Below are 20,649 nucleotides of genomic sequence, written 5' to 3' on the forward strand. Positions count from 1 at the left end.
TTTTCACTGCCTTTTATTTCACCATCACGTCACTTGATTGTTCATTATTATTTAGAGTGTTGTAATCTTGCAGGCTACTTAGGAATTTGTCTACAAATTCTAGCTGAGGAATAACGAAAGAAGGGAAGAATACGGAATCATTAACGGACAATGCTGGCTATTGTGAGAAACAGGCTGCAGGATTAAAGGGACTTTGGGTCTGATCCTGCAGCTCAGCGTTCTTGTTTGGGATGGCCCTTTCATGCCCCCGCCCCCTTTGAGGTTCCATCCCTCCCCCAGCTCCAGCAGGGAGGACCCAGCGCTCGAGTGCTCCCCCCCCCCCCAGCAAGGATGCAGCTCCAGGCCTTCAGAAAAGCATGTTTAAGAAGCAGATGTGTTTGTCAAAAGGCTACCGGCTCAGTCATCAAAAGACATCCCAAAGCAGCCCCCGCCAATACGCATTCTCTCAAGCTGCCTGGCGCCAATAGTTATGCCCCTCACCCCCATTTAAAGGACAGAAGAGCTCCTCTTGGCCAAGCCTTCCCCATGGGCATCCCTCCCTCTTTCAAGAGAAGGGCCACCTTCTCGGGGCTCGGGGTGCTCCCAGATGGCCCTCCTCAATTACTAAGCTCATGTTCATTTTGGAAAGAGCATTTCAACTGACTGTCAGGGGACTGGAGACCATTCGTTCCCATTTCCCCATCTGCTACAGCTTTTGAGCAAAGAATGCTGCCTCTACACCTTGTGCTTTTGATTATTCCTAAAATGTAAAGAAAGTGCGTGCACGGTGTTCGGAAGGGCAACAGCGGGGAGAGTGCTGATGTTCTGAGACCAGCAAGAAGGGGTAACACTTGTCTAATCTCGGTCCCATCCTTACAAGTTGTGGGAAGGGAGGCTCTCATTCCCTCCATTTGAACATTTGTGTTCTGAAACGGGGCAAGATGCTTGGGAACCCCTCCTGTGCCAGTGGGCTGAGCTTATCCCCCATTTCATGAATTTTGCCTGGGTGCGGTCAGAGGCATTTCTAGCAGGAGGGGATGGCTGAGAACATCTCTTTGCCAGTTGAATGAGATCCAGGCTGAGCTTCTCCTCCAGTTTCAGACACCCTGTGAGTGGTCAGAGCCATGAGCCAGAGGATGAGAGCCCAAGGTCTCCGGGCCCACAGCTTGCTCCTAGGGCCTAGAAGGAGCCGGGTCAGCAGATCCATGCCTGCTCCAGGATATGGTATTCTGTACTCTGTTCCTAGTTGGGGCCCTGACCAACAGAGAAAAAAGCCTCTTCATTCAAGGAAGAGCAGAAGAGGCTGGGGACTACCCCGAGGAAGATCACAGGCCTCGGGGACCCTCCGCGTCTCCAGACAGCTTCAGACACTGAGCAGCCCCTCGATTCCAAGTCCCAGCTAAGGGCCTGCTTCTAGAACCGCTCCACAAGGAGATGCTGTTGTCCCTCTGTATCCCAGATCAGCCATTCTTCACCCTCACAGCGCTAGGATCTGGACCTTTACTTTCTTAACTTCATTTAGAGCCAGTTTGGTGTAGTGGTTAAGGGTGGTGGCACTCTAATCTGGAGAACTGGGTTTGATTCCCCACTCCTCCACTAGAAGCCAGCTGGCTCAGTCACAGCTCTCTCAGAGTTCTCTCAGCCCCACTCACCTCCCAGGGGGATTGTCATGAGGAGGAGGAGGAGAACACACTTTCTAAACCACTCTGAGCGGGTGCTAAGTTGTCCTGAAGGATGGTATATAAATTAAATGTTGTTGTTGTTATTCTCACTGAGACTCAAAATAGATTACCAAATATAAAAAAAGACCAACTCAGACAGCATAAAATGTCCAATAAACAATGCAACGGGATTAGTGAATGGAAAAAAACAATGGGTTCGATTCACATCTGGAATCGAAGCCACAGGCTCCAGCTCTGCTCTAAGGGTCTGGTCAGCCCTGGCGTAGACAGCAAAGGAACACAGCTGCCGTCTTGCACCTAACACCTGGCCAATCAGGACCTGAGGACGACCCATAGCAGCAAAAGAGGCTATGAAATCCTGAGCCAACCCAGAAAAATTCTTGCGGCATGAATATTGACATCACTCACAGCCCTCAAGCCGGGTGTCTCCAGCACCAAGCCGGAGACTCCTTCTGTCAAGTCAGGCAAAGGGCCCAGTCGGCAGACCCCGCTGGCCACGATCAGACCATGAGCCAAGGGAGGGTCCATTCTGCACGCATCAAGTGCCTCAGACACTTGCCAAGCACCTTCACAGCTGCCTACTGCTCAGAATTATTATTACTGACAGCACACTGGCTGGTCAGCCAGGAGCTGGGTTCTAATCTCCCAGCCCTTCCCCTGCACCCTAGCCTTCATGTGCTGGGGCACAGGAAAGCTGGGGGCGGGGGGAGGAGTCAGATGCCCACTAGCAGATGATGGGGGATCAGATGGGAATGGGCTTCCAATCCAGCTGCCTCAGAAAGAAATAGCTACACAGTAAAACTTGGTATCAGAAGAAATCTTGCTTCTGAGTTCCCCACTGCAAAAAGGGGGGAAAGGTTGTTTTCTCTCCTCTGCAAGCTGGGCGGGGGTGGGGGGAAGCAATGCTTGTGAACTCCCCACTGCAAAAAGGAGGGAAGAAAGAGATTCAGGTTCTGTAGCACCTTAAAGACCAACTAGATTTGATAAGAGGTTTGTAGGGGTTTTTAAATTCTCGGTCCCTTAAGTATAATATCCGTCTTTTGCATTTGTTAAGAAAAATGATACGTCTGTGCCTGTTCTAGTGTTTTTGTAAGGTTGATGGATTTCCACTCCAGGTGGCGGAATGCGGTGTCTTTCATGGAGACAGACTCAGGCAGGTAGCTGTGAAGAAGAGCAAGATTTGGGTCCAGGAGCACCTGCGAGGCCAACAAGAGTCTTGCCCTTCTACCTCAGACCAACACAGCCACCCGCATGAAACTAAGAAAGAGACTGTTTACATGCTTTTCTCTGCAGCCCGATCCGACAGTTTGCAGTACACAGAAGTGATCCATTTCCCCCGTCCAAACTATGAAGAAGACCAGCAGCCTCGTCCTGTTTTCTACAAACCAAGCTGAGGAATAAGATGGGATCACCTCACCCCAACGTGCTGCTTCTCTGCAAGCCTGGGAAGCAGGGAGGTTTCCAAGGGGAGAGGTGACAGGCGGCCATCTTCCCGCCGATTCCTATGTCCCCTTGAGCAGCACAGAAACAGAGTCTGCCGCCCCCCCCCCCTTCCGCAGTGGCCGCTCATTGCGCTCGGGCAATGGCTGGAAGCTGCTACGGGGGGAGACGTCGCAGCTGAGCACAGTTGGGGAGGGGCTGCAGGTCACTGGCCAGAGCACCTGCTCAACATGCAGAAGGCCTTGGCTCACCCCCCCCCCCAGCAGCGCTTCCAGGTCAAAACGGATCAGGCGGGGGGGGGGGCCAAAGGGCACCTGAATGAGAGCCGGGAGTGCCCCTGCCGGCCAGAGCAGGCAATACTGACCCTGACGGACCCAAGCGGGTCTGGTTTTTCATACAAGGCAGTTTCTCGTGGTCCTCCTGACTATCAGCTGTTGACAGACCTGCCCCCATAGATCTGGCTGGAAGAACAGGAGAGGAACGCCTTGGCAGGGGAAGCTTTTAGCCTGAGCGGCATGCTGACCGGCCCCTGTATGCATCCCTGGTGCATGAGCTCAGTCATGGAGCAGAGTCAAGGAGCCCCTTCGATGGCTGGCTTCTATCCCTGCCAAAAGGGTTCCCCTGCATTTCAGCTGCCAGCCCAGCAGGCAATGAGTTGGGCCTTCACTGCTAGTTTGGAGGGCACCTGCTGCTCGAGAGAAATCCACCGCAGCCTGGAACCAGCACAGGTGAGTGTATGGAAGCGCTCTCCCCCTCCATGCCCTTCCAGACTGCTGGCTAGCTCAGCACCAAAAAGGCGTAGCAGGAAAGGTTCCCGGATGACCTTGCAGACACCAAACTGGACCACACCCAAGTGGTCAACTGTGGGGGCAACGGCATGCCTCAGGAACTGGGTGCTCCCTACCCTGACTGTTGGAAGCACCATTTTTTCATTAAAAAGAACACGATTTGATTGTAACTGATAAGCCAAGCCACGAAGGAAGGGCCACCCTCACTGGCACAGCAGTGGCTCTCTGAACTTCCACTGCACGTGAGGCTGCAGGACGCCCGACTTTCATCGCTCCATTATCTAAAAGAATCTGCACTAGCCAAAGACAGGGGAGCGATCGTTAATGGACAGCGGCACAGCACTGCTTCTCAATGAAAACCAGAAGACCCTCCTCCTCTACAATGGCTGGATTTTGAGAACTGTGAAAATGACTCTCATGCCTAGTTAGTGTTCCAATGTGGACGTCTTGGGGATGTTAACGTAAAATCAGTTAAATTCGTCAAGAAATGGTCAATGTTTGTAATGGCATGGAATGATCAAGTCAGAGTCGGGATAAGACATGATATCCACATACCTAATTCTCAATGTGGCTCCATCTATGGCTACTTAAATCCAGAGACTCGTGCCACAGACAGACAAGGCAGACCTTTCTACAAACCTGGGAAAGGCCCCAGGTGTGCAGAAAAAGAGAAGAGGAGGAACAGAATCCCAAACCAGTAAGGGCATCTCCAAAAATGAGGGATCCCAGAACAGAAGCCTGGCATGATCTCCAGAACCGAAACCAGATTTCTCGAAGTTCGGTCTCCTACTGCAGAACCTGCGCAAACTCTGGAAAGGCACCATCCACCAGCACAGACAGGGGAAGGGGCTTAAGCAAGGAGGTGCCCAGTTTTTACAGAGGAGCACCTGCCAGCCATGGGCCCCTTCTCGCAGAGCAGGGAGGCCATGTGATCAGACTGGAGCCCATCCCTCAGTACAGCGCATCTTCCTGCTTCTCCCTGCTCTGGGCTTAGTCTCATTTCCGGCCATCCACTCACCAAAGCGCTTGTCCTGCGAGTTGTCCCCTGGCCCTCTTGCCTGCCTTCTAAGCCCCCTACCCAAAGTCATGAGACGCCCAGGCCTCAAAGCCCTGACTCTAGGCAACAGCCTGCTGGCACATGCGGCACTAGGATGCTCCACAGCCCAGCCCACAGGAGACCCATGTGAACAGCCCTCCGCAACAGAGGGAACCCTACATTTGAAATTAAGGACTGGGAAGGCCTGTGGCTTTGGGGACACTCTCACTGCACAGTACACGCTGCCCACGTGCGAGACGTCTCCTTAGGAAATTCCTTGCTGACTTTCCACTCGTCTCTGAACATACATACATTCTAGAACAACCAAACCTCCCAGGCTTCGTGGATCTCAGACTACTTGGGAGGAAAACCACCAAGAATCCCCATGATTGCCCCGCTGGAACTCCTTCCTCATAATTATTTCAGACTGTCTATTAAGGGGCATGCTGGGGAGGAAAATGCATCAAGCTTTTAACAACGCTGTATCAGCACCCGGCTCACTGCGGCCACCAAAGAAATGTTCCAAGCAGCAAGTCTCCAGTGCTGTATGGAGTGCGCCCGAAGCTACCCTGCAATTGAGGAAGAAAAGTGCTGAGCAAGGGGAATTCAAAAGCTATGATATCCCAAGCGAGGAGTCTAAACAGCCGCAGGCACCCAGTGTGCAAAGTCCAGTTTAGTGCACTCAAAGGACAAGGAAATCACCTCCCAACAGGCCCCTGTCCCCATAAACAAACACTTTTGTGTGTTGTCCTGCCTGTTTTGTATGGCGGCAAGAACAGCTCCCAAGAGTCCTTCGGAAAAAGACCCCTGTCCTGGCCCAGGGGACGGGCGAGGCATTGCTGACGGGACACGTTTCAAGCTCCTTTTTAGGGCCCTTTTCTAAATCAGGCTTGCTTTACACTACTGGACAATCGCTGGACGATCCCCTTCTTCTGTCATGAGAACAAGACAGGCTTTCCAATAATTGCCCATCTTGCTTCTCCAGAGAGCACAACTAGATCTATTGGGGTTAAGTTACAGGTGGACAGATTTCAACTGACAGTCAGGAGAGACTGTGGTTTGACAACAGAGCCAATGGCCTGGGCCAGGGTTGGCTCTCGCTCCGTGGCCATCCGTCAGGAATGCTCCAATTTGGATTTCCTGCACTGAGCAGGGGGTTGGACTATACAGTCTCAAAGGCCCCTTTCAAGCTGTCATTCCGTGGTGTGGGCAACTCCATCGAGGCCAAAGGCATGTCCTGCTCACACGACAGGCTAGACTGGAACATCCCTCACAGAGGAAAAGCAGCGGCACGCAGCACACACTCACTCTTGCCAGGCCTGGTCAGCGTCTTCCTGATTTTAACCACGTAGGAATCAAAGGCCCTTCCTTCCCTCCCCCTTATTCCAGCCAATAATTTAAGAGGCGAGAGCCACTGGCTGGGTGCTCCTCAGCACATCATCCAGAAGAGAGGAGAGGCAGCAGGGAGGGGCCCATCTCACACCGATCACCCTTCCCTCCCTGCCTACTGTGGGGGTCTCCATGGCCAGTGCCCGCTGCCTCCTCCCACACCTGGCACCTGACAGTGTTGATGGGCTACATCGACTTGTGCATGCAGAAAACAGGAGAGAGCTTGGGACAAGGAGCGCCACATTTCTGGCCATTTCGCCCTTGGGCAAGGACCATCTCCATCCACTCCCAGGGGTCTTAATTCACAGGCTGATTCCACATGCTCCCCGCACAGCCATTTCCCCAGTACCGTCCTTGCCTCTGCCCCCCACCAAGGATGCACCTCCCCTCCCCTCCCCCCTGAGGCATTTGATGGCTGTAGAAGGCCGAGGCAAAGAAAATGGAGCCAATGTGGGTGGACCTTCAATGTGCACTTTCCCCTCCACATGGCATGCACAAGTGCTTCGCGGCCTTCCCAAAATGATCATCTCAAACCCGCTTTGGTAAATATCACACCAAAGAAATGAAAACTGCAAAGGTGAACAATTAGGGAACAGCACTGTACGGCTGTTCCTAAAAACTCCCAGACCAGTTTGGATCAGAACCAGCGCAAGGCCTCCATGTGGAAGCAGCCCAGATACTCTTAGCTTCCTTTGAAAGCTAGAGAGAGACCACTTTTGCAGCATCGCAAGGTGGCAACCATTTCCATTCAGAGACGGAGTGATTTCAAACATTCATTTAAATGGCAGATCCATTCTGAAGATAATTCCTCTATAAAACCCCCCACCATCCCAAACATTATCTTACGCTCCCGCACTCCCCTCGATAACCCCTCCCAGAGCCTTCTTTGGAAGAAGACGGGCTAGCCGTGTTTCATTGTGCAGATTCGGAGACGGCCCTCACCAACTGGCATCCCGTTCTGTTTGGTGCACAGATCGACCCCCGGCTGCTCCTGCGCGCCAAGCTCTTGCTCTGCGTCCCCCCCCCCCAAAATAGTGGCAGATTTCGTTTTGGCATCTGCTACACACCACCATCACTGCACTCCTGCCGGCCTTCGGGGTTCTCTCCGGCTCCACTGACTTTCGCCAAACCGTATTTGTTACGATAGTTCTTGGAAGGCTGCACCCAAAGCCAGTTTAGAGGAGAAGAGGGGAGGTTTGGATTCCGGGACTTTGCTGACCACATACGCCGCCATTTCCTTTCTCCACCGCTGGTGGCCTTTTTGCTGAGTTGTTATTGGTAGCTGAGATGTCGCTACACTATTTTAACACTATAGTGATATACTATAATTTTTTTAAACGGTTTTTTTAAAATATTTTTTTAAATGGTTTTTAAAAGTCTTCCAGGGGAGAGGAGGGGGAGGGGAAAGCATGGAGTAAATCTCTGCTGTGCAGGAGGTGCTCTGGCCACTGCGAATGCAACACTAGAGCAGCACTGAATGGGGAACTGTCCTTACGTGGGAGCCACCTTTATCTCCCCAGAAAAAAGCTCCCCTCCAAACTGGATTGTGATGGGGCGGGGGGGGAGAGAAAGCAGTACCTCTTATTGACTTTATTTTTTATTTATTTGCTTTATTTATCCTACTTTTCTCCACAATGGGGACCCAAGGTAGTTTACATAATGCTCATCTCATCCATTTTATTTTCACAACAACCCTATAGAGTAGGTGAGGCTGAGATTTTGTGACTGGCCCAAAGGCCTGAGGTCATCCAGCAAGCTTCCCGGGCAGAGTGGAGATGCGAACCTGTTTCTCCCACATCCTGGTCTGAAAGTCTTAACTACTAACTAGTTCTCTCCCCTCCCGACTAGATTATGATGGGTGGGTGTGTGTGTGTGTAGGACCTGATTCTTTTCTCACTCTGCCAGGCGTATGCAAAGCCCAAAGGCATTTCTCTGACAGACTCTTTTTTCTTAGGGCAATTAGGAAAAACAGGGCAACAGCTGCTGCACCATTTGAAGAAACTGCTCCAAGCCAAAAAAAACACACAGCTTACAAGAATCTTCTAAAAACTTTTCCATTGCTTCCTTGGGGTGCTGAACTATCATGCAAGCAAAAAACCCCACCCTGTGTTTTTTCCAATCTTTCACCCTGGGTAGAGATGTGAGGGCCTGAGAAAACAACAGGAAACTGGCGGGGGGGGGGAGGGGAACCCCCCCTTTTTTTTCAACAAAAAACCTGGAAAAATTGGGGAACACAGAAAAGGAACTCCCATGAAATATTTTCTCTTTTAGAATGAATTAAATGCTTTTTAAGCCAAGGCTTTTCACATTCAAAATGTATAGAATGAAAAGTTTGAGGAGTTTTTCAATTTTTCCAAGGAAAAACTGGGCAATTTGAGGTAACATTGGAAAAAAAAAACTCCTGTGAAATATTTTCTTTTTTGAGTGAGAAAAAACCTTGCCTTACAAGCATTTCTCTGATTCCAAATGAACAGCAAGAGGGCTTCCTCAGCATTCCCAGTGGAAAAATTTGAAAGTTTGGGTAGTGCTTGGGGGAAAAACCATCCTCTTATACTATAGATATATACATTTATTGTCAAGACTTTTGTTTAAATGTAAATATTTTTGGCAACAATGAATATGCTATAATGTGTTTAATGGTGATACCATTAGAGCTCGGTGCTTTTTCCAATGTTGTAAAGTTTAGCTTACTAGTAGTACTCATACAAACCAGGAATCCTACCTACGGGGACTCTATGAGAAAATTTCTTTTCAAATAATGCACTTTCTTTTGTTTACTATATACATGGTTTTCTACCTTCCATTTTTATTTTTTCCTATCTTTCAGATGACAAAAGTTAAATATACCTGTGCTATGGAAGCACAGGTACCACAGTCTGCAAATCTTTCTCCTCAAGTACTGGGTATCAAAATCAAAAAGAGTCCAGTAGCACCTTTAAGACTAACCAATTTTATTTTAGCATAAGCTTTCGAGAATCAAGTTCTCTTCGTCAGATGCCTGATACAGTACTGGGTATACCAGCAATGTTTTTTGTTACACGGTGTAGTTAAGAATTCACAATTCATCTAAAAATCTAGGAAAATGGGGAGATGACCAATTTGCCCACAGAAGCATGAAGCACGCTACGAATGCAGATTATGTACTCCACAGCAGTGGAAGTCTAAATGAATTCCTCTGACCTACTTTTAGCATTGCTGCCAGCAATACCGTACACACTTATACAACACAACCCTGTCATGCTGTCAGTCTGAGCGAAACAAATTTCGGGGGCTGGAAAAGCTTGGCCTGACAGGATCCGTAAGTCTCTGCAACGTAATTAATCCTAACCCTCCAAAATGTTGTGCCATTAGATGCCCGGGGGGGGGCACTGCAAACTCCTGTTCTGTGCACAAAACAAGCTGTATGGAATCCAGGCAGCGTGAGGGGATCTCCGGGCTCCATGCCCCAGGACAAGACCGATCCGGCCAGATCCCTTGCCCATCAGGCTCGCCTTGGGGCGATGCAGGACTGCCAGTATTAACTTTGCCAAGATACTTGGCTGGGTCAAAACAAGCTAAGCTGGTACCACACAAATGGGGGCAGGCAGAGTTCAGAAAGGGCCTTTTTATGTATTACAGGTTGGGTTTCGGAGGGCCACCGTAAGGGCCAGATGCAGCTGCAGGCTCACCTCAGTTCCCACACACGTAGTGCCCAATTCCGAGCACGACTGTGGCCTGCCTAAAGAAGGAGCTTCAGCCCTCCCCTGCGCCATTTTCCACGCTTGGAATGGTTTGGGGGAATCCACAACCTCCAGCCACCTGCGGGGTCCTTCCTCTTGCCCTCCACAGTCAGCACCTGCCAGGCCCCCTCCTTTTCTGCAGGTTCATTCATGGCCAGCGGAAACAGATGCCTGCTCTCTTCTAAGCTGTGCTCACGCCGGAGAAGAACTCTTGCAAGCAGCATGGAACATAGGTTGATCAAACAGAATGCGCCAGCCTCTGAATTTCACAACTGGTGCAGAGAGCTCTCTGCAGGGCCGTTTCCAGATGGCTTACCTGCACCCGCAACGTAAGCACCAGCAAGGCACGGGCCTTCTGGGGCATGCTACTGGGCGGCTCAGCGCACTCCGGGGTGGCGCAGCGCACTCCCGCGGACCTGAACCCGGATTGGTCCACTGCGGAGCATGGGAGCGCTCCTGCGGTCTGCAGCAGCATTTTATGGTAGGAGTGCTCCCAGGGGCAACTGCAGCCTGCGCGATGATGTCATGACAGGAGCGCACGCACAATGGAGCAGGTAGGTGCTGGGACCCCCACCTCCCGCCAGGAGGCCTGGGGGACCTGGCTACGTGTGCACTGGAGCCTTGCCCATCTTGGCTGCCAAAATCTTGTAAAGAACACCTACTTGAACCCTTGACGTTTATCATAAATTGGTCACTAACTCAAGGCACCTTCCCTCACCCACTCAAAGTTGGTCTTCCACCCACTAGTTAAAAAATCATCCCTAGACAAAAATGATGTCTATTACCCTATCACCCGGTCTCTAATCTGCCCTTTCTAGGCAAAGTGATTGAGAGAGCAGTAGCAGAGCAACTCCAGTTCTTCTTGCATAACTTTTGAGCTCTGGACCCCTTTCAGTCTGGTTTCAGGCCAGCCTATGGGATGGAGAAGGCTCTGGTGGCTTTAGTAAAAGATCTGGTGGCTTTAGTAAAAGATCTGGTGGCTTTAGTAAAAGATCTGGTGGCTTTAGTAAAAGACCTGGTGGCTTTAGAAAAAGATCTGCTGGCTTTAGTAAAAGATCTGGTGGCTTTAGTAAAAGACCTGGTGGCTTTAGTAAAAGATCTGCTGGCTTTAGTAAAAGATCTGCTGGCTTTAGTAAAAGATCTCCATCTGAATGTAGACAAAGGCCATACTTCTTTGTTGCTCCTCCTGGATCTGTCTGCAGCCTTTGATACAGTAAATCATGCCATCCTGTTGAGGCATTTCGAGGCAGAAGTCGGTATCTGGGGATGTGCCTTGCATTGGTTTATGTTGGTCCTCATGGGACTCCAAAGGTTGCTGCTGGAGACCAGCTATCATCAGGGTGGGAATTGTCTTGGGGGTGTAAGGGTACAAGGCAGGGGTGCCCGTTATCTCCATTGTTGTTCATTTTGATTTTGGAACTGCTATTGATTCAAATACGAGAAGATGATACTATAAGAGGCATAAAGATTAAAGAATTTACCTACAAGGTTAGAGCTTTTGCGGATGATGTGATGGTTATAGTGGAAGATCCAATACAAAACATGCCGAAGTTGCTTGATAAGATAAAAGAGTTCGGAGATCTGGCTGGATTTTATGTTAACAAGAAGAAATCAAAGATACTATGCAAGAATATAACTAAACAAAAGCAACAAGAATTAATGGAACTTATTGATTGTGAAGTAACACATAAAGTTAAATATCTTGGAATTGAGTTAACTGCGAAAAATATCGATTTATTTAAGAATAATTATGAAAAGCTATGGCAACAGATTGATAGAGACTTGATTAAATGGAATAAACTGGCAGCCCAATCCTAAGAAGGGCGTGGAAAGTGAATAGGAACCGAACTAAGGCTTGCGACCGCTTATCTGGGCTTTACGCCCGCGTAAGTCGCCCTCCGCCCGCGCTGGGACGCGGCGCTGGCCCGCCGGCGGGCTTGCACTGGCGGAAGCCTCAGGCGCCCGGGCGGCGGCGTAGGAGTGGCGTAGAGCCCTGCGCCAGCATGGGGGGAGGGTGGGGCCGGAGTTAGTCCGCTCCCTAAGCCCCTCCAGAAGCGGGAACGCCCACAGCAGCGCAAAAAAGCTACGCCACGGAAAAAGAAGGCGTAGCCCATAGGCGTCCATGGAACGGCGAAAAATCAGCCCCCTCTCTGAGCGCCCCGCCCCGCCCCTATGGCCCAAAGGAGCATAGGATGCGAACTATCCCGGGGACCAATCAGCGTGCGCGCCCGGCGTAGACAAGCCCCCCTCTCCGCACCCAATCACCTGCGACCGCGCCCTACAAAACATCCGGCCAGCGCCGGCCAAAACCCTCAGGTAGGTGAGCACGTCGCCGGAGGCTCTGTCCGTGTGCTGCGTGGCGTTGCCCCTTTGAACACCGAACGGGGGTGAGGGCATTCACGGTGGCAGGCACAGAATGCACTCGGGGGACTTTGCGAAAAAGTGGGCGCACTTCCCATAAAAGGGAAGAAGTGCAAATGTCTGGCTTAACCCCCTTTTTACCCCGACAGGAAGAACAACTCAACATCTAACTGGACTCATGCAAGCTAGTTGCTTCCAACTAAGCACAAACAAATTAACCCTTCCATGAGAGAAGGGAGTGACACTTGGTGAATTTACAGCAGCCTCTCCCGTTTCCTTGCAGGTACCCTGACTCCGGTATTCCCGCCTGGTGTTGACTGACGGAGCGCTGACAGGTGAGGTGGAGGTAGGGGAGGGGGGATTAGTGCAAACCGCCCATTCACCTGACCCCACCCGCTCACTTGCCGCTTCGGGGGAGGCCCAGCAGGGGTGGGGGGCGACCATGGCCGCCCCTGGCCGCCTCAGAGGCAGGCGCCCCAGAAACCACATGCGACCAGGTGTTATGACCAGCTCACTCCTCCCTTAAAGGTAAAGGCTTGCCAAGGCCGAGTGCGTCCTCGCCAGACTGCCGTGCATCAGCTGGTTGCTGTTTCCCTCGACTATGTACATCCTCCCGGATGGCGGAGTGTGGGGCTTGCCTTGCCAGTGGAACGAGGCAAAGCCCACATGTGTCTTTTCCTCCCGCAGGCACGTCCAGGGCAGGGCTGCTCCCCCGCGTCCCGCCCTCCCCAAACATCTCTGACGGAGGGTTGGCTGCAGCCCAGGAAGCACTTTCGCGCCGCGGCCTGCATCTCAGCCCTGCCCCGCCGAGCGGGAAGGAGGGCTGTGCAGAGTTCCCCGGCTCCCTTGCTAGCCTAAAAACAAGCCCACTTGTTCCAGTGCAATAAAACGAGTCGTAAAACAACTGCTTTCTGTGTCTGCGAGCCTGACTTCGTCCTCTGCCCCTCCCCCAACACTCCCGTCACATCTCCCCACCTGCACATTGCCACAAATGTATCTGACAGACCCCGTTCTGCCTCCCCGCCCCCTCCCTCCCCTCACAGTAACGTCAGGTAGAGGGTTGGGGCAGGGCATGTCAGCGGGGAGGGGGGAGCCACCGAGGGCGATCAATCCCTGGTAGGGCGAGCAGCTGGCACCCGATAAGACAGGGAGAGGGTGGCCGGGGGTGCTGCTGCAAGGGGGCGGGAGATGGCAGGGGAAACGGTCCGCTCACTGGAACCCTAGCCCCATCAGTGAAGAAACTAGGGTAGCGGCAGACAGATGCCATATCCCAGGCAGGAGGTCTCGTGCGCCTGGGGAGGGTCGCTCCCGTTGCAGCCGCAGCCACAGCAACAAAGTCCCATGAGCGGCTGCCTCCCAAAGTGGGTCCAGCCCCTCAGGTGTCTGCGGCAGCCCCATTGGTCATTCCAACACCCTCCACCCCGCGGTGTCCCGCCTCACATCCAATCCTGCGGGGCAGTTGCCAGCCTCCCACGCCAACATGCCATGGTTGTTGGGAGGGGTGGGGTGTGTCCGAGGCTGCGCGTGGCTCCGCCCTGGCCCGGCGCCGTCTCCTGCTTTCAGCATCCGTGGCCGCTTGCGTTGCCTTGCGGGGGGGGGACCCACTCCTAGGCTGACAGCCCCACCAATCCTGCAGGGCAGGCCGCTGGCCCCGCCCACAGGGGCAGTGGAGGAGTACGCCACCCGCACAAAGTGGCCGAAACGCAGAAGCCCGGGGTCCCCTGGCTGGCTACCACAGTGCTTCCCCCCCCCCGCCCGGGCCATGCAAGCTGAGTGGCCACCCCAGACCCCGGGAGGGGGGGGGAGGGGGAGGGGAGGGGGAGGGCCCACCCAATGGCAAGTTGCGCGAGCACCCCAACTCAGGGCGGCATGCCAGGCAGGGCAGGTGCGTCAGGGCGATATGGAAGACATGCCAGAGCGGCCCCTGGCCAGTCCTTGTGCATCCTTCTCTTCCCCCCCCCTTTTTGGAAGGGATGCGCTGTCAGCGCGGGGCTGGTCATGGGCCCCTGGCTGCCTGTCCTTCCAAATGGGCTCTGCCCAGCCCTGCCTCCCCATGGTCCCTTGACACCCACCCTCTCCTACACGCCTCCCCTTCCTCACGTCTGCTGGGGGAGGTGGGATGGTATAATAATAAAGGCTGATTTCTGTGCAACGGGTGTCTGTGGTCTTTGGCTTGGGACGGGGATGGGGCGGGCCCGCTGTTTCTGCCTCTTGGTGGCGGCCTCAGGCCCACCCTCCCCTTGGGCGTGACTTGGTGGCTGTTCCCTACTGCCGGGACTGGCTGCTGCCCTGGATTCCTCATGGCAGGGCACCTGCCAGTCCCATGCCAACCTCTCTGGACACGGCCGCCACGGACTTGGCGCTGCGTTGGGCAAACGGTGGAAAGGCTCCTCGGACCACGCCCACCCCTCTCCTTCCCGACTGCGAGCCCCGCCCAACGCACGAGCCAGGGTGGTCTGCCGGCATGGGCGCGATTTGCCTGCTGCTCTGGGGCCTGGCCGGGATCGCGTGCTGCCCATTGGCTGCGCCTATCCTGGCCCCTCCCCCTGCTGCTTGTGGGGAACAGCGCCCTTTGGTTGCACCCGGCGGTGGCCGCGCATCAAGCCCGCCCACAACGCTTTCTGGTTCTCCCAATTTGCATCTCTGCGCTGCTGCCGGGGCTGGCGCCGCTGCACTTCGCTGGCACAGGATACGGCCTGGCGGCGCCACTGCTCCGTCTGTGCAGGCACGCCGGCGTTGGGGCCGGCCATAGGATTGCGCTGTAAATCTGTCATGGCTGGGAAGAATAGCGGCAGTTAAGATGAATGTGTTACCACGGATTATGTTCCTATTACAAACAATTCCAATTATTAGAGACACTAAACAATTTGAAAAATGGCAGAGAGGAAGATCTCTGACTTTGTGTGGGCAGGCAAGAAACTTCGAGTAAAAATGAAAGTCCTGTGTAATGCTAAAGAAAGAAGTGGACTGCAGTTGCCGAATATTAGACTATATCACAAAGCAATATGTTTAGTTTGGCTAAAAGAGTGGATGTCACTGAAAGACCGCAAACTTTTATAATTGGAAGGTTATAAGAAGCTGTTTGGATGGCATGCCTACTTGTGGCAGGATAAAATAAAAGCTGACTCTATGTTTTTGCACCATTATATTAGAAGGAGCCTCTTCACGATCTGGAAAAAATACAAAAAATATCTGGGTGAAGGTATCCCCTCTTGAGTGGTACCGTTTGAAGTGATCGATCCGAGAGCTATCTATTAATGAAGAACAATGTCTACCATATAAAGAGATATTGATTATGGAACAAAAAACGATAAGAATCAAAACGGAGGAAGAGTTATCTCCCTGTTATGGATGGTTCCAATATAGACAGATTAGAGACCTTTACAACTCGGATTGTTCAAAAGGAGGAATCAAATGGAAAAACTCAGAATTGGAAGAGACTATACTACAAGAAAGTAAAAAGAAGATATCAAAAATTTATAAAATACTTTTGAAGTGGTATACAGAGGATGAGACAGTCAAAGTACAGATGGTGAAGTGGGCAATCAATTGTCACAAAGAAATAACAATGGAATCACGGGAATATTTATGGAAAACAACACTGAAGATTTCAACTTGTACCAGTTTTAAAGAGAATGTCTATAAGATGATTTATGGATGGTATTTAACGCCTAAGAAAATTGCGCTTGGAAATGCAAACATGTCAGATAAATGCTGGAAATGTAAAAAGCATGAAGGATCATTGTATCATATGTGGTGGACGTGTGAAGTAGCTAGACAGTACTGGGTGTCAGGTTCAGTGTGTATATGATCTGTACTGACTCCATTTTCTAATGCTTCTAGGGTTTAAGTGCTTTCTCCACAGGTGCACATGTTCCCAAGCAGACTTCTCTCCACATGAGATTGTTATGTCTATCAACGTTCCACCCAAGATTGGCCTTGGAAATGTCCAGCTTCCCAAGTCTGAAAGCTGTTGTTTTGAGAACTGTGGGGGGAGGCTGGTTCAGCTGGGAACTGTTACTTTGTACCTCATGCTTTTCTCTTCATTGGTAACAATGCTCTTGTACCATCCTGAATCTTCTATTCAGGCCAGTGGACTATAATGAACTATTTCTGCAGTAAAGTTTCCTTATTCAAACAATGGACTCTTGTTTGCTTGTAAAGGAGAATCTGTAGGAAGGACATTATCTAGCCACAGTCTGACATTTTGTTACCAATCATGTCTAAGCCGGGCTCATCGGAATCCAAAGCAGTCCCGGACAGGGACCCTTTGTTTGATCCGTATGCTTCTCCCGGCGATCAACAGTTGCAACCTCAAGGCCCTGCACTGGAGGGGACCGGAGCTTCAACTACCACCCCTCCTCTCATCGATCTCGACAGTGAGGGTGAAAAGCCGAAGGCCATCACCATCCCACTGTTCTCGGCGCCTACACCCTCGGAGTGGGGACCCAGGCCGCGGGAAACGAGAGAACGCAGGGCCAGCGGGATGTTCCATCCGTTAACTTTGGATGGGCGCCGAAGCCTAGAGACAGTCCCTGAGCAGGACAGCAGCCAACCATGGCTATTTTGGAACAGGACGACCGAACAGATGGAATGGGAAACGTCCCGCCGCGGCGTCCTAAGCTGGGACTATTCGGAAGTCACCCCGTGGACGGGACAACCAGAGATTTCCGAACAACGTTGGGTACAAATGCAAAGTCGTACCCTGGCTGTAGATTCCGGCATTTCCGCAGTTACGGGATTGGCCAAAGGAATTCTAGCAGCGAGGTCGCAAGACGATCAAGGAGACCCTCCACCATGGAGACCGAGTACCCCGGTGACCACCACCGCAGGAGACTCAACGACACTGAGTGAAAGACCGACGGACCAACAGGGTCCAAGTAGAGTTCAGCTATTAGAAGCTAGGTTAGCCGATATGGAAGAAAGCCTAGCCCATGCCATACATTTACTCTCAGTAATGGTAGCGGGGAATGGAGAGAGGCCATCACCCGAAGAAATGGCTCTACAAATAGCTACCCTCCAAAGCGTTATCTCCAACCCGCGGGAGTCTGCCCCATCGCGGCCGGCCACCACGGACGAACAAGGGACAGGAGGTGAAGGGGATTCCTGCTCCGATAACCTGTGCCCAGACGATCCTGAGGGGTCTACATCAGATTCGGAGGAAGAGGAAGATTCCTGCCCTGGAGATACTCCGACAGAAGTCCCTAACCCTTCTGAAATTGCAGGGGCAAGAAACAGCTTACTGGGGGCAAATTTGCCCAATACAATTAAGCCAAGGCATGTGTACAATACTAGTATTGGGGGGGGGTCGTGCCCTGGATAGCCCAGGTAAGCCTGATCTCATCAGGTCTCAGAAGCGAAGCAGGGTTGGCCCTGGTTAGTAATTGTATAGGACCTCCAGTGCAGACAATGGGTCACCACAGAGAGACAGTTTGGTGTAGTGGTTAAGAGCATAAGGCTCTATGGAGAGCCGGGTTTGATTCCCCACTCCTCCCCTTGAAGCCAGCTGGGTGACCTTGGGCCAGTCACAGCTCTCTCAGAGCTCTCTCATCCCCACCCACCTCACAGGGTGATTATTGTTGTGAGGAGAATAACAACATACTTTGTAAACTGCTCTGAATAGGTGTTAAGTTGTCGTGACAGGCAGTATATAAATGAAATGTTGTCATTATTATTATTACCTAGAGGCAGGCAATGGCAAAAGCACCTCTGTTAGTCTCTTGCCATGAAAACTCCGCCAGGGGTTGCCGTAAGTCAGCTATGGCTTGAGGGCACTCTCCACCACAGTCTAGGGGTGAAGTTTGGCAGAATTCCCTGTGGAACTTAGCCCTGCTGATTAACTAGAGAATTGGGATACAGAATTAGCTCAAAGGCCAGAACCCTTAAAAGGCCATGAGAACATCGGAGACCAGCGAAGGTCCATCTCGCACAGCACCCCGCCTCACATGGCAGCCGAGCAGTTCCTCGCCAGGAACAACCAGGGCCCAGAAGCCAAGGGCTTGCCTTGGAGTGGCCTCCTGGCAGTGGGACTCGGAGGGTCTGGCGGCCTGGGAATGCAGCGGTTCCCTTCAGTCCCCACAGCCAGAAACTAACCGCCACTGGGTCGAATCCCCTCTTGAGGCCGCCCTTTCCGGTGACCACCGGCAGCAAAGAAGTCTTTCCTCTGCCCACCGGCTTCGGGGGACGCCCCGCAGCACTCGGTCTTTGGGCAGAGGGAGAAAGGGTCCCCTGGCCACTGGCTGTGCCCTGAGCATCGTTTCAGAACTCTTCTTCAGCCCCTCCTCCCAGGAGAGCTGCCCCAGCCCCCTCAGCCGGTCCCACCGGAGGCTGCAGCACGGCTCCACCTGGGGCCGTTACCATCCTGGCCGGTTCGACCCCAGCGCAGCGCTTGCTTTCGCCACGGCCGAGCTGCCGCTTCCGCTGAACTTCTGCCGGGTCTCCCGGGCCCTCCCAGTCGCAGCCGGTGGAACCGCGCAGCGCGGACTTCGGGGAAGGGGCTTCGGGTCCCGGCGCGCATCGCCTCCTCTCGGGCGGAGCCTGCGGGCTTCCCCCCTTCCAGCCCGTCGCTGCCTCCCCGCCTCCCTCTCGCCCGCAGCCGCAGCCCGAGCCCGGCCACGGGACGCCCGCGGTCCTGCACTGCAGGGGCGGCGTTGGAGGAGGTGCTTTTCTTCGGCCGCCTCCGCAGGTTTTTACAGCGTACCGTGGGAAACGGCGTGTGCCGCGATCGAGGCGGCCTGCCTGGAGGCCAAAGGCGGGACCCCAACGGAGCCCAAGAAGCCCCCCGCGCGAGCCTCGCCCTTTCCGCGGGCGCCTTCCGCGCAGCTCTCCGCCGGCCTTCCCTCCGCGCCCGCGGCCTCCCTGCTACCGAGCGGGGGCAGGAAGGGCCACGTGGCCGAGACGTGGCAGCCGCCGCTCCGCCGGCAGCCAGCGAGACTCCGGCGCCGTCGGAGAAGCGCCGCCGGGCTGGGCCGCAGAGCGCTCGCCTAGCGGGGTGGCGTTGCGCTGCGCTGCGCTGGGCGGCCCGGCTCCTCCTCCCCGCCGCAGGCCGAGCTGCCCAGAAGGACGCCGCAGGGCTTCCCAGCCGCGGCGCAGGGGCCGCAAGAGCGCGGCGGGGCAGCGACGCCCGATCGCGCCGCCTCCTCCCTTCCCGGGGCCGCCGGAGGCCACTCGCGCGGCTCCGGCCCTCCGCCGCCCGGAACGCGCTCGCCAGGCGCCGCTCCCAACAAAGCGGCCATATAAGGCAATGGGCCGCCGGCTCGGGGCGCGCAGCGGCCCCGGCGCGCCGGAGGCAAGAGTGGCGCCCCTCGGCCGCGGGCGGGCGGGCACGTGCGCGGGCAGGGGCGGCGGCCGGGCGCGTCGCGGGAGGCGAGGCGAGGCCGGGCCAGCCCCCGCCTCCGGCGCCCGGGAGAGGGACGGGCGCTGCTCCTCTCCATACCCACGGCGAAGGCGGCGGCCCTCCCGCCCCGTCCCTCCCCGTCGGGGCTCACCTTCTTCCGGGGCTGCCATTTCATCATATTTGGCGGCGGGGCTCCGGGCCGTCACGGCGCAGGGGGGCTGCGGGCGGGCTCCGGCTCGGGCTCGGCCCGGCGGCCGCCGCTCATGCTGCCGCCGCGGCTGGCTGCGGGCTCACGGCCGGCCGCGGCCCCGCCACACGTGCCGCGGGCGCCGCCGCATCCTCCTCCTCCTCCTGCCGCTGTCGGCGCCGGCCGCGGAGCCCCCGCCCGGCTGACAGGCAGCGCCGCTCCTCCGGCCGCGCCCCGCAGAGCTGCGTGGCGGCCGCCTGTCGTCACCGCGCGCAGGCCCAGGCTCCGCCCGCCCCGTCCCGGCCAGGCCCGCCGCCGACGGCCGAGGGCGGCTGGGAAGAGGTCCTGCGCGAGCCCCCAGCCCGCCGCCGCCGCCTTCCCCGCGGGCTCGGCTCCAGCGCCGCCGCCTTGCCCGCGCCCTGGGCCCTAGTGCTCGCCCGCGCCGCCGCCGGCGCCGCCTGGGCGGGGCTCCCGCAGCCCCCCGCGCTGGAAGCGGCCCCGGGCTGGGCCCTCGCCCGCCCGCCCGCCTTCGCCGGCTCTCCTTGCGGAGCCGCCAGGCCCGCGCCCGCAGGGGAGGTCCCAGCAAGGCCCCCCGCGAGGGCGCCCTGCAGCAGGTGGGCTCGGGCCGGAGGCTCCCGGTCGGCCCTCCCTGCCTGGGAATTACCCTTGCCCCGGGCCGGGCTCATGGCGATGCCGCAGGAAGCCAGCCTGGCCGCCGGCCCTTTGCAGGGC

The 20,649-nt window shown here is 54.7% G+C and overlaps 1 protein-coding gene across 2 annotated transcripts in view; it reads right to left on the minus strand.

Annotated features, from left to right (window-relative positions):
* The window catches only part of TTC28 (tetratricopeptide repeat domain 28), a 144,605-nt gene that overhangs the window by 64,187 nt on the left and 59,769 nt on the right, over positions 1-20,649 (minus strand). The window contains exon 1 of one of the 2 annotated variants that reach the window (XM_054996005.1): positions 19,882-19,952. The exons of the other annotated variant lie outside the window; for it this stretch is intronic. Coding sequence (XP_054851980.1) covers positions 19,882-19,908 — 27 coding nt within the window. The 5' untranslated portion in view covers positions 19,909-19,952. Of the gene's footprint in view, positions 1-19,881; positions 19,953-20,649 lie in introns of those variants that run through there. 2 annotated transcript variants of the gene reach the window in all.

The sequence above is a fragment of the Eublepharis macularius genome, chromosome 13, assembly GCF_028583425.1.
Source record: "Eublepharis macularius isolate TG4126 chromosome 13, MPM_Emac_v1.0, whole genome shotgun sequence".
NCBI classification, from domain to species: domain Eukaryota; kingdom Metazoa; phylum Chordata; class Lepidosauria; order Squamata; family Eublepharidae; genus Eublepharis; species Eublepharis macularius.